This window comes from Salvelinus alpinus, chromosome 9 (genome assembly GCF_045679555.1).
Source record: "Salvelinus alpinus chromosome 9, SLU_Salpinus.1, whole genome shotgun sequence".
Lineage (NCBI taxonomy): Eukaryota > Metazoa > Chordata > Actinopteri > Salmoniformes > Salmonidae > Salvelinus > Salvelinus alpinus.
Window position 1 is genome coordinate 3,201,341 of NC_092094.1, and position 14,317 is coordinate 3,215,657.

General features: G+C 50.3%; 1 protein-coding gene across 2 annotated transcripts in view; it reads left to right on the forward strand.

Moving 5' to 3' along the window:
- LOC139584155 (patatin-like phospholipase domain-containing protein 2) overlaps positions 1 to 14,317 on the forward strand; it is a 43,632-nt gene that overhangs the window by 8,306 nt on the left and 21,009 nt on the right. Inside the window, exons 4-7 of one of the 2 annotated variants that reach the window (XM_071415678.1) lie at positions 4,175 to 4,384; positions 5,096 to 5,156; positions 6,573 to 6,791; positions 8,154 to 8,286. In XM_071415678.1, coding sequence (XP_071271779.1) covers positions 4,175 to 4,384; positions 5,096 to 5,156; positions 6,573 to 6,791; positions 8,154 to 8,286 — 623 coding nt within the window. The other variant, XM_071415679.1, reaches the window with a different exon arrangement.

Below are 14,317 nucleotides of genomic sequence, written 5' to 3' on the forward strand. Positions count from 1 at the left end.
TCTCCTCCTCTATCCTCCCTCTCCTGTCTGTCTCTTCTCCTCCTCTATCCTCCCTCTCCTGTCTGTCTCTTCTCCTCCTCTATCCTCCCTCTCCTGTCTGTCTCTTCTCCTCCTCTACTCTACTCTCTCCTGTCTGTCTCCTCCTCCTCTATCCTCCCTCTCCTGTCTGTCTCTTCTCCTCCTCTATCCTCCCTCTCCTGTCTGTCTCTTCTCCTCCTCTATCCTCCCTCTCCTGTCTGTCTCTTCTCCTCCTCTACTCTACTCTCTCCTGTCTGTCTCTCTCCTCCTCTATCCTCCCTCTCCTGTCTGTCTCTTCTCCTCCTCTATCCTCTCTCTCCTGTCTGTCTCTTCTCCTCCTCTATCCTCTCTCTCCTGTCTGTCTCATCTCCTCCTCTACTCTCTCCTGTCTGTCTCTTCTCCTCCTCTACTCTCTCCTGTCTGTCTCTTCTCCTCCTCTACTCTCTCCTGTCCTGTCTCTTCTCCTCCTCTACTCTCTCCTGTCTGTCTCTTCTCCTCCTCTACTCTCTCCTGTCTGTCTCTTCTCCTCCTCTATCCTCTCTCTCCTGTCTGTCTCTCCTCCTCCTCTACCCTCTCTCTCCTGTCTGTCTCTCCTCCTCCTCTACCCTCCCTCTCCTGTCTGTCTCTTCTCCTCCTCTACCCTCCCTCTCCTGTCTGTCTCTTCTCCTCCTCTACCCTCCCTCTCCTGTCTGTCTCTTCTCCTCCTCTACCCTCCCTCTCCTGTCTATCTCTTCTCCTCCTCTACCCTCCCTCTCCTGTCTGTCTCTTCTCCTCCTCTACCCTCCCTCTCCTGTCTGTCTCTTCTCCTCCTCTACCCTCCCTCTCCTGTCTGTCTCTTCTCCTCTACCATCTCCTGTCTGTCTCTTCTCCTCTACTCTCTCCTGTCTGTCTCTTCTCCTCTACTCTCTCCTGTCTGTCTCTTCTCCTCTACTCTCTCCTGTCTGTCTCTTCTCCTCTACTCTCTCCTGTCTGTCTCTTCTTCTCCTCTCTCCTGTCTGTCTCTTCTTCTCCTCTCTCCTGTCTGTCTCGTCTCCTCCTTTACTCTCTCCTGTCTGTCTCTTCTCCACCTCTACCCTCCCTCTCCTGTCTGTCTCTTCCCCTCCTCTACCCTCCCTCTCCTGTCTGTCTCTTCTCCTCCTCTACCCTCCCTCTCCTGTCTGTCTCTTCTCCTCCTCTACCCTCTCTCTCCTATCTGTCTCTCCTCCTCTACCCTCTCCTGTCTGTCTCTTCTCCTCCTCTACCCTCCCTCTCCTGTCTGTCTCTTCTCCTCCTCTACCCTCTCCTGTCTGTCTCTTCTCCTCCTCTACCCTCCCTCTCCTGTCTGTCTCTTCTCCTCCTCTACCCTCCCTCTCCTGTCTGTCTCTTCTCCTCCTCTACCCTCCCTCCCCTGTCTGTCTCTTCTCCTCTACTCTCTCCTGTCTGTCTCTTCTCCTCCTCTACCCTCCCTCTCCTGTCTGTCTCTTCTCCTCCTTTACTCTCTCCTGTCTGTCTCTTCTCCTCCTCTACCCTCCCTCTCCTGTCTGTCTCTTCTCCTCCTCTACCCTCCCTCTCCTGTCTGTCTCTTCTCCTCCTCTACCCTCCCTCTCCTGTCTGTCTCTTCTCCTCCTCTACCCTCTCCTGTCTGTCTCTTCTCCTCCTCTACCCTCTCTCTCCTGTCTGTCTCTTCTCCTCCTCTACCCTCTCTCTCCTGTCTGTCTCTTCTCCTCCTCTACCCTCTCTCTCCTGTCTGTCTCTTCTCCTCCTCTACCCTCCCTCTCCTGTCTGTCTTCTCCTCCTCTACCCTCCCTCTCCTGTCTGTCTCTTCTCCTCCTCTACCCTCCCTCTCCTGTCTGTCTCTTCTCCTCCTCTACCCTCCCTCTCCTGTCTGTCTCTTCTCCTCCTCTCTCCTGTCTGTCTCTCCTCCTCCTCTACCCTCCCTATTTCTCTCTCTGTCTGGGCCTCTTGCTCTATTTCTGTAATGTTAGCTTTGTCTCCATCTGTTCTGACTCTTGAATGACACACGTGACATGTGATTTGGCTTTGACTATACAGCTCAATCATTGTCAATTTAGACTAAAGTCATAAAGGCACAGTTTCACACAGTAATGTTTTGGCCAGTACTCTAGCTAACTTTCTAACAAGGATTAGATTACATTTGACATCAGTGTTCCTCTTTGGCCTTTGGGAAGTGTGTGTGTGTGTGTGTGTGTGTGTGCGTGTGCATGTGCATGTGTGGTGTGTGTGTGTGTGTGAGAGAGAGAGAGAACCCAACTCCAGGCCTGAGCACCAACGTGACAGTGCCAAGGTTGTCCTCTCCTCTGCTGTCCTCGTGCTGGCTGGGCCTGACGTCACTATAGACACTATCAACTGACATCACATGCCTCCCACACGCACTTTTACCATATACACTCTAGTATGTTTTTACTAGGGTGTATACGGTAAAAGTAACTACATACTAGAGTGTATACGGTAACAGTAACAACATACTAGGGCGTATACGGTAAAAGTATGTTGTTACTGTTACCGTATACACTCTAGTATGTTGTTACTTTTACCGTATACACCCTAGTATGTTGTTACTTTTACCGTATACACCCCAGTATGTTGTTACTGTTACCGTATACACCCTAGTATGTTGTTACTTTTACCGTATACACCCTAGTATGTTGTTACTTTTACCGTATACACCCTAGTATGTTGTTACTTTTACCGTATACACCCTAGTATGTTGTTACTTTTACCGTATACACCCCAGTATGTTGTTACTGTTACCGTATACACTCTAGTATGTTGTTACTGTTACCATATACACCCAAGAATGTGAAATGTCAGAATAATAGCGGAGAGAATGATTTTTTTCTGCTTTTATTTCTTTCATCACATTCTGTCAGAAGTTTACATACACTCAATTAGTATTTGGTGACATTGCCTTTAAATTGTTTAACTTGGGTCAAATGTTTCAGGTAGCCTTCCACAAGCTTCCCACAATAAGTTGGGTGAATTTTGTCCCATTCCTCCTGACAGAGCTGGTGTAACTGAGTCAGGTTTGTAGGCTTTGGAAGTATGCTTGGGGTCATTGTTCATTTGGAAGACCCATTTGCGACCAAGCTTTAACTTCCTGACTGATGTCTTGAGATGTTGCTTCAATATATCCACATAATTGTCCTGCCTCATGAAGCCATCTATTTTGTGAAGTGCACCAGTCCCTCCTGCAGCAAGGCACCCCCACAACATGATGCTGCCACCCCCGTGCTTCACGGTTGGGATGGTGTTCTTCGGCTTGTAAGCCTCCCCCATTTTTCCTCTCACATAACGATGGTCATTATGGCCAAACAGTTCTATTTTTGTTTCATCAGACCAGAGGACATTTCTCCAAAAAGTACAATCTTTGTCCTCATGTGTAGTTTCAAACCGTAGTCTGGCTTTTTATGGCGGTTTTGGAGCAGTGGCTTCTTCCTTGCTGAGCGGCCTTTCAGGTTATGTCGATATAGGACTCGTTTTACTGTGGATATGCTTTTGTAGCTGTTTCCTCCAGCATCTTCACAAGGTCCTTTGCTGTTGTTCTGGGATTGATTTGCACTTTTCTCACCAAAGTACGTTAATCTCTAGGAGACAGAACGTGTCTCCTTCCTGAGCGGTATGACGGCTGCGTGGTCCCATGGTGTTTATACTTGCGTACTATTGTTTGTACAGATGAACGTGGTACCTTCAGGCGTTTGGAAATTTCTCCCAAGGATGAACCAGACTTGTGGAGGTCTACAATTGGTTTTCTGAGGTCTTGGCTGATTTCTTTTGGTTTTCCCATGATGTCAACAAAGAGTCACTGAGTTTGAAGTTAGGCCTTGAAATACATCCACAGGCACACCTCCAATTGACTCAAATGATGTCAATTAGCCTATCAGAAGCTTCTAAAGCCATGACATAATTTTCTAGAATTTGCCAAGCTGTTTAAAAGGCGCAGTCAACTTAGTGTATGTAAACTTCTGACTCACTGGAATTGTGATACAGTGAAATATATATATACTGTCATACTATCAGCACCAGACCAGATACAGTGTCCATGTCGCAACGTTTTAACTGACTCTAAATGGTTGCTATTTTAGTTTAGTATCTCTTTGCCTGACGCTCTCTCTCTTTCTCTCTCTCTCTCTGTCTCTGTCTCCCTCTCCCCCTCCAGCGTTACGTGGACGGTGGTATCAGTGATAATCTGCCTCAGTATGAGCTAAAGAACACCATCACTGTGTCTCCGTTCTCTGGAGAGAGTGACATCTGTCCTAGAGATAGATCCACCAACATGCATGAACTACGATTCACCAACACCTCCATCCAGTTTACACTCACCAACCTCTACAGAGTGTCCAGAGCTCTGTTCCCCCCTGAGCCACAGGTACACACACACACACACACACACACACACACACACACACACACACACACACACACACACACACACACACACACACACACACACACACACACACACACACACACACACACACACACACACACACTGTAGCAACTCACATGAATTTATATATACATGTATTTACATAATGTACTAATGATATGATACTATATGTATTTACATAATGTACTAATAATATGATACTATATGTATTTACATAATGTACTAATGATATGATAATATATGTATTTACATAATGTACTAATGATAAGATACTATATGTATTTGCATAATGTACTAATGATATGATACTATATGTATTTGCATAATGTACTAATGATATGATAATATACGTATTTACATAATGTACTAATAATAAGATAATATATGTATTTACATAATGTACTAATGATATGATAATATATGTATTTACATAATGTACTAATAATATGATAATATATGCCATTCATCAGCCATTTTTAACCGAAGCGACAGTACATTGTGTGTTTGTTTTAGTACGTGTGGTGTGATCCGGGTCAGGAAGTGAAACCACGAGCTTGGCATTGCTACCACCACACATTCTTACCAACCCGAGCCACACAGGACATTACACACTGTTTGTTTACAAGGAGACAGACGGAGACAAACTCTCTGAATGAGGATACTTACTGTGTCTGCGTTTCTTTGTTTCAGGTTATGAAGACCATGTGTAAACAGGGATATAAAGACGCCCTCCACTTCCTGAAGAAGAACGGTATGAGACCTTTCTGAGGCTGTAGTTAATGCCTTAGTATAGAGTGCTTACTGTATAATACAGTCTGTCTGTGATATTACACCATTTAGTCCCAACGTTTGATATGTAACCAGACAGACTGATGACCAACCAGACAGACCGATGACCAACCAGACAGACCGATGACCAACCAGACAGACCGGTGACCAACCAGACAGACCGGTGACCAACCAGACAGACTGATGACCAACCAGACAGACCGATGACCAACCAGACAGACCGATGACCAACCAGACAGACCGATGACCAACCAGACAGACCGATGACCAACCAGACAGACCGATGACCAACCAGACAGACCGATGACCACCCAGACAGACCGATGACCACCCAGACAGACTGATGACCAACCAGACAGACTGATGACCACCCAGACAGACCGATGACCAACCAGACAGACCGATGACCAACCAGACAGACCGATGACCAACCAGACAGACCGATGACCAACCAGACAGACCGATGACCAACCAGACAGACCGATGACCAACCAGACAGACCGATGACCAACCAGACAGACCGATGACCACCCAGACAGACTGATGACCACCCAGACAGACTGATGACCAACCAGACAGACTGATGACCACCCAGACAGACCGATGACCAACCAGACAGACCGATGACCAACCAGACAGACCGATGACCAACCAGACAGACCGATGACCAACCAGACAGACCGATGAGCAACCAGACAGACCGATGACCACCCAGACAGACCGATGACCAACCAGACAGACCGATGACCACCCAGACAGACCGATGACCACCCAGACAGACCGGTGACCACCCAGACAGACCGGTGACCAACCAGACAGACCGATGACCAACCAGACAGACCGATGACCAACCAGACAGACCGATGACCAACCAGACAGACCGATGACCACCCAGACAGACCGATGACCACCCAGACAGACCGATGACCAACCAGACAGACCGATGACCACCCAGACAGACCGATGACCACCCAGACAGACCGATGACCAACCAGACAGACCGATGACCAACCAGACAGACCGGTGACCAACCAGACAGACCGGTGACCAACCAGACAGACTGATGACCAACCAGACAGACCGATGACCAACCAGACAGACCGATGACCAACCAGACAGACCGATGACCAACCAGACAGACCGATGACCAACCAGACAGACCGATGACCAACCAGACAGACCGATGACCACCCAGACAGACCGATGACCACCCAGACAGACTGATGACCAACCAGACAGACTGATGACCACCCAGACAGACCGATGACCAACCAGACAGACCGATGACCAACCAGACAGACCGATGACCAACCAGACACACCGATGACCACCGAGACAGACTGCAGGTTTTTAACTATGTTGTTTGTCTATGTTTCAGGACTTCTGAATCACCCAGGACCCCACAGACCTCTGATAGCTAACGGTGAGGATGAGGAAGATGACATCATGAATGATGATGATGACGAAGAGCACGAGGAGCATCATGTAGAGAACGAGATCAGACCCAGCGAGGATGGGGTAGTGGTAAACCCCTCCCAATCCAAATCCGCCGTTGAGGATCACATCTTTGAGCATCTGCCACCCAGACTACACAAAGGTAAGATTATAGAACAGCCACGTAATCCCAGTCAGCAAAATTAGATGAAAAGATGTTCCTTTCAAATAAAAAGACGTATTTTCAACGTCTTTTACTTGTAGGGATGGCTAAATAAGGGGGATGTATCGTTGCCCATTTAGAAGCAACATGAATAGGGGATGTCAACATTTCAACACAAAGCCTTGCTCAAGACCCGTCTCCAGCCAGACAGCTTGATGTACAGGACACCCCCTGGACAGGACACTAGTCTATCTCCTGTTACTGTAGTGAGGCAGCTGGATGTACAGGAAATTAGTCTATCTCCTGTTTCTGTAGCGAGACAGCTTGATGTACAGGACACCCCCTGGACAGGACACTAGTCTACCTCCTGTTTCTGTAGTGAGACAGCTTGATGTACAGGACACCCCCTGGACAGGACACTAGTCTACCTCCTGTTTCTGTAGCGTGAGGCAGCTTGATGTACAGGACACCCCCTGGACAGGACACTAGTCTATCTCCTGTTTCTGTAGTGAGACAGCTTGATGTACAGAACACCCCCTGGACAGGACACTAGTCTATCTCCTGTTTCTGTAGTGAGACAGCTTGATGTACAGGACACCCCCTGGACAGGACACTAGTCTATCTCCTGTTTCTGTAGCGTGAGGCAGCTTGATGTACAGGACACCCCCTGGACAGGACACTAGTCTATCTCCTGTTTTTGTAGTGAGACAGCAGATGTTTAAGTAGAAAGGCCTTGTGCTGAACACCTCCCCATGTAGCTTGTTTAGTGCTGCTGACCTTTGGTACAGTCTGTTCTGCCCTGTATTCAGGACATGTTTTGAGTGAGGGAGTGGCTCTCTTCTCTCTGCCGCTCTCTGTAGGCAGAGTAAAGAACAGCACCAGCTAAATAAAAGCTATGTATTGTTCCCTATGCCTCCCTCTCTATCTCCCTCTCTATCTCCCTCTCTATCTCCCTCTCTATCTCCCTCTGTAGCTCTCTTCTTCTCTCTGTAGCTCTCTTCTTCTCCTCTCAGTAGCTCTCTTTGTATCTCCCTCTGTAGCTCTCTTCTTCTCCTCTCAGTAGCTCTCTTTGTATCTCCCTCTGTAGCTCTCTCCTTCTCACTGTAGCTCTCCTTCTCTCTGTAGCTCTCTTCTTCTCCTCTCAGTAGCTCTCCTTCTCTCTGTAGCTCTCTTCTTCTCCTCTCAGTAGCTCTCTTTGTATCTCTCTCTGTAACTCATGTATTTAGGTAATGTTTTCAGCGAGTGAATTGTTCTCTCTGTCTCTCTCTCTCTCTCTCTCTCTCTCTCTCTCTCTCTCTCTCTCTCTCTCTCTCTCTCTCTCTCTCTCTCTCTCTCTCTCTCTCTCTCTCTCTCTCTCTGTAGCTTTGGTGGAAGCCTGCAAGGAGAGATACAGTCTGGTCCAGTCGCTAAGCAACCTGCTGCCAGTCAGGATGATGACGACTATGATGCTTCCCTACACCCTCCCCCTGGAGTCTGCTCTGTCTGTTACTGTTAGGTAGGACTAGACCCTATACCCTCCCCCTGGAGTCTGCTCTGTCTGTTACTGTTAGGTAGGACTAGACCCTATACCCTCCCCCTGGAGTCTGCTCTGTCTGTTACTGTTAGGTAGGACTAGACCCTATACCCTCCCCCTGGAGTCTGCTCTGTCTGTTACTGTTAGGTAGGACTAGACCCTACACCCTCCCCCTGGAGTCTGCTCTGTCCATGACTGTTAGGTAGGACTAGACCCTACACCCTCCCCCTGCAGTCTGCTCTGTCTGTTACTGTTAGGTAGGACTAGACCCTATACCCTCCTCCTGGAGTCTGCTCTGTCTGTTACTGTTAGGTAGGACTAGACCCTACACCCTCCCCCTGGAGTCTGCTCTGTCCATGACTGTTAGGTAGGACTAGACCCTACACCCTCCCCCTGGAGTTTGCTCTGTCTGTTACTGTTAGGTAGGACTAGACCCTATACCCTCCCCCTGGAGTCTGCTCTGTCTGTTACTGTTAGGTAGGACTAGACCCTATACCCTCCCCCTGGAGTCTGCTCTGTCTGTTACTGTTAGGTAGGACTAGACCCTACACCCTCCCCCTGGAGTCTGCTCTGTCTGTTACTGTTAGGTAGGACTAGACCCTACACCCTCCCCCTGGAGTCTGCTCTGTCTGTTACTGTTAGGTAGGACTAGACCCTATACCCTCCCCCTGGAGTCTGCTCTGTCTGTTACTGTTAGGTAGGACTAGACCCTACACCCTCCCCCTGGAGTCTGCTCTGTCTGTTACTGTTAGGTAGGACTAGACCCTACACCCTCCCCCTGGAGTCTGCTCTGTCTGTTACTGTTAGGTAGGACTAGACCCTACACCCTCCCCCTGGAGTCTGCTCTGTCTGTTACTGTTAGGTAGGACTAGACCCTACACCCTCCCCCTGGAGTCTGCTCTGTCTGTTACTGTTAGGTAGGACTAGACCCTACACCCTCCCCCTGGAGTCTGCTCTGTCTGTTACTGTTAGGTAGGACTAGACCCTACACCCTCCCCCTGGAGTCTGCTCTGTCTGTTACTGTTAGGTAGGACTAGACCCTACACCCTCCCCCTGGAGTCTGCTCTGTCTGTTACTGTTAGGTAGGACTAGACCCTACACCCTCCCCCTGGAGTCTGCTCTGTCTGTTACTGTTAGGTAGGACTAGACCCTACACCCTCCCCCTGGAGTCTGCTCTGTCTGTTACTGTTAGGTAGGACTAGACCCTATACCCTCCCCCTGGAGTCTGCTCTGTCTGTTACTGTTAGGTAGGACTAGACCCTATACCCTCCCCCTGGAGTCTGCTCTGTCTGTTACTGTTAGGTAGGACTAGACCCTATACCCTCCCCCTGGAGTCTGCTCTGTCTGTTACTGTTAGGTAGGACTAGACCCTACACCCTCCCCCTGGAGTCTGCTCTGTCTGTTACTGTTAGGTAGGACTAGACCCTACACCCTCCCCCTGGAGTCTGCTCTGTCTGTTACTGTTAGGTAGGACTAGACCCTACACCCTCCCCCTGGAGTCTGCTCTGTCTGTTACTGTTAGGTAGGACTAGACCCTACACCCTCCCCCTGGAGTCTGCTCTGTCTGTTACTGTTAGGTAGGACTAGACCCTATACCCTCCCCCTGGAGTCTGCTCTGTCTGTTACTGTTAGGTAGGACTAGACCCTATACCCTCCCCCTGGAGTCTGCTCTGTCTGTTACTGTTAGGTAGGACTAGACCCTACACCCTCCCCCTGGAGTCTGCTCTGTCCATGACTGTTAGGTAGGACTAGACCCTACACCCTCCCCCTGGAGTGTGCTCTGTCTGTTACTGTTAGGTAGGACTAGACCCTATACCCTCCCCCTGGAGTCTGCTCTGTCTGTTACTGTTAGGTAGGACTAGACCCTACACCCTCCCCCTGGAGTCTGCTCTGTCCATGACTGTTAGGTAGGACTAGACCCTACACCCTCCCCCTGGAGTCTGCTCTGTCTGTTACTGTTAGGTAGGACTAGACCCTATACCCTCCCCCTGGAGTCTGCTCTGTCTGTTACTGTTAGGTAGGACTAGACCCTATACCCTCCCCCTGGAGTCTGCTCTGTCTGTTACTGTTAGGTAGGACTAGACCCTATACCCTCCCCCTGGAGTCTGCTCTGTCTGTTACTGTTAGGTAGGACTAGACCCTACACCCTCCCCCTGGAGTCTGCTCTGTCTGTTACTGTTAGGTAGGACTAGACCCTATACCCTCCCCCTGGAGTCTGCTCTGTCTGTTACTGTTAGGTAGGACTAGACCCTATACCCTCCCCCTGGAGTCTGCTCTGTCTGTTACTGTTAGGTAGGACTAGACCCTATACCCTCCCCCTGGAGTCTGCTCTGTCTGTTACTGTTAGGTAGGACTAGACCCTACACCCTCCCCCTGGAGTCTGCTCTGTCTGTTACTGTTAGGTAGGACTAGACCCTATACCCTCCCCCTGGAGTCTGCTCTGTCTGTTACTGTTAGGTAGGACTAGACCCTATACCCTCCCCCTGGAGTCTGCTCTGTCCATGACTGTTAGGTAGGACTAGACCCTACACCCTCCCCCTGGAGTCTGCTCTGTCTGTTACTGTTAGGTAGGACTAGACCCTACACCCTCCCCCTGGAGTCTGCTCTGTCTGTTACTGTTAGGTAGGACTAGACCCTATACCCTCCCCCTGGAGTCTGCTCTGTCTGTTACTGTTAGGTAGGACTAGACCCTATACCCTCCCCCTGGAGTCTGCTCTGTCTGTTACTGTTAGGTAGGACTAGACCCTATACCCTCCCCCTGGAGTCTGCTCTGTCTGTTACTGTTAGGTAGGACTAGACCCTACACCCTCCCCCTGGAGTCTGCTCTGTCTGTTACTGTTAGGTAGGACTAGACCCTATACCCTCCCCCTGGAGTCTGCTCTGTCTGTTACTGTTAGGTAGGACTAGACCCTATACCCTCCCCCTGGAGTCTGCTCTGTCCATGACTGTTAGGTAGGACTAGACCCTACACCCTCCCCCTGGAGTCTGCTCTGTCTGTTACTGTTAGGTAGGACTAGACCCTACACCCTCCCCCTGGAGTCTGCTCTGTCTGTTACTGTTAGGTAGGACTAGACCCTATACCCTCCCCCTGGAGTCTGCTCTGTCTGTTACTGTTAGGTAGGACTAGACCCTACACCCTCCCCCTGGAGTCTGCTCTGTCTGTTACTGTTAGGTAGGACTAGACCCTACACCCTCCCCCTGGAGTCTGCTCTGTCTGTTACTGTTAGGTAGGACTAGACCCTACACCCTCCCCCTGGAGTCTGCTCTGTCTGTTACTGTTAGGTAGGACTAGACCCTACACCCTCCCCCTGGAGTCTGCTCTGTCTGTTACTGTTAGGTAGGACTAGACCCTATACCCTCCCCCTGGAGTCTGCTCTGTCTGTTACTGTTAGGTAGGACTAGACCCTACACCCTCCCCCTGGAGTCTGCTCTGTCTGTTACTGTTAGGTAGGACTAGACCCTACACCCTCCCCCTGGAGTCTGCTCTGTCTGTTACTGTTAGGTAGGACTAGACCCTATACCCTCCCCCTGGAGTCTGCTCTGTCTGTTACTGTTAGGTAGGACTAGACCCTATACCCTCCCCCTGGAGTCTGCTCTGTCTGTTACTGTTAGGTAGGACTAGACCCTATACCCTCCCCCTGGAGTCTGCTCTGTCTGTTACTGTTAGGTAGGACTAGACCCTACACCCTCCCCCTGGAGTCTGCTCTGTCTGTTACTGTTAGGTAGGACTAGACCCTATACCCTCCCCCTGGAGTCTGCTCTGTCTGTTACTGTTAGGTAGGACTAGACCCTATACCCTCCCCCTGGAGTCTGCTCTGTCCATGACTGTTAGGTAGGACTAGACCCTACACCCTCCCCCTGGAGTCTGCTCTGTCCATGACTGTTAGGTAGGACTAGACCCTACACCCTCCCCCTGGAGTCTGCTCTGTCTGTTACTGTTAGGTAGGACTAGACCCTATACCCTCCCCCTGGAGTCTGCTCTGTCTGTTACTGTTAGGTAGGACTAGACCCTACACCCTCCCCCTGGAGTCTGCTCTGTCTGTTACTGTTAGGTAGGACTAGACCCTACACCCTCCCCCTGGAGTCTGCTCTGTCTGTTACTGTTAGGTAGGACTAGACCCTACACCCTCCCCCTGGAGTCTGCTCTGTCCATGACTGTTAGGTAGGACTAGACCCTACACCCTCCCCCTGGAGTCTGCTCTGTCTGTTACTGTTAGGTAGGACTAGACCCTATACCCTCCCCCTGGAGTCTGCTCTGTCTGTTACTGTTAGGTAGGACTAGACCCTATACCCTCCCCCTGGAGTCTGCTCTGTCCATGACTGTTAGGTAGGACTAGACCCTACACCCTCCCCCTGGAGTCTGCTCTGTCTGTTACTGTTAGGTAGGACTAGACCCTACACCCTCCCCCTGGAGTCTGCTCTGTCTGTTACTGTTAGGTAGGACTAGACCCTATACCCTCCCCCTGGAGTCTGCTCTGTCTGTTACTGTTAGGTAGGACTAGACCCTACACCCTCCCCCTGGAGTCTGCTCTGTCTGTTACTGTTAGGTAGGACTAGACCCTACACCCTCCCCCTGGAGTCTGCTCTGTCTGTTACTGTTAGGTAGGACTAGACCCTATACCCTCCCCCTGGAGTCTGCTCTGTCTGTTACTGTTAGGTAGGACTAGACCCTATACCCTCCCCCTGGAGTCTGCTCTGTCTGTTACTGTTAGGTAGGACTAGACCCTATACCCTCCCCCTGGAGTCTGCTCTGTCTGTTACTGTTAGGTAGGACTAGACCCTACACCCTCCCCCTGGAGTCTGCTCTGTCTGTTACTGTTAGGTAGGACTAGACCCTATACCCTCCCCCTGGAGTCTGCTCTGTCTGTTACTGTTAGGTAGGACTAGACCCTATACCCTCCCCCTGGAGTCTGCTCTGTCCATGACTGTTAGGTAGGACTAGACCCTACACCCTCCCCCTGGAGTCTGCTCTGTCTGTTACTGTTAGGTAGGACTAGACCCTACACCCTCCCCCTGGAGTCTGCTCTGTCTGTTACTGTTAGGTAGGACTAGACCCTATACCCTCCCCCTGGAGTCTGCTCTGTCTGTTACTGTTAGGTAGGACTAGACCCTACACCCTCCCCCTGGAGTCTGCTCTGTCTGTTACTGTTAGGTAGGACTAGACCCTACACCCTCCCCCTGGAGTCTGCTCTGTCTGTTACTGTTAGGTAGGACTAGACCCTACACCCTCCCCCTGGAGTCTGCTCTGTCTGTTACTGTTAGGTAGGACTAGACCCTACACCCTCCCCCTGGAGTCTGCTCTGTCTGTTACTGTTAGGTAGGACTAGACCCTATACCCTCCCCCTGGAGTCTGCTCTGTCTGTTACTGTTAGGTAGGACTAGACCCTACACCCTCCCCCTGGAGTCTGCTCTGTCTGTTACTGTTAGGTAGGACTAGACCCTACACCCTCCCCCTGGAGTCTGCTCTGTCTGTTACTGTTAGGTAGGACTAGACCCTATACCCTCCCCCTGGAGTCTGCTCTGTCTGTTACTGTTAGGTAGGACTAGACCCTATACCCTCCCCCTGGAGTCTGCTCTGTCTGTTACTGTTAGGTAGGACTAGACCCTATACCCTCCCCCTGGAGTCTGCTCTGTCTGTTACTGTTAGGTAGGACTAGACCCTACACCCTCCCCCTGGAGTCTGCTCTGTCTGTTACTGTTAGGTAGGACTAGACCCTATACCCTCCCCCTGGAGTCTGCTCTGTCTGTTACTGTTAGGTAGGACTAGACCCTATACCCTCCCCCTGGAGTCTGCTCTGTCCATGACTGTTAGGTAGGACTAGACCCTACACCCTCCCCCTGGAGTCTGCTCTGTCCATGACTGTTAGGTAGGACTAGACCCTACACCCTCCCCCTGGAGTCTGCTCTGTCTGTTACTGTTAGGTAGGACTAGACCCTATACCCTCCCCCTGGAGTCTGCTCTGTCTGTTACTGTTAGGTAGGACTAGACCCTACACCCTCCCCCTGGAGTCTG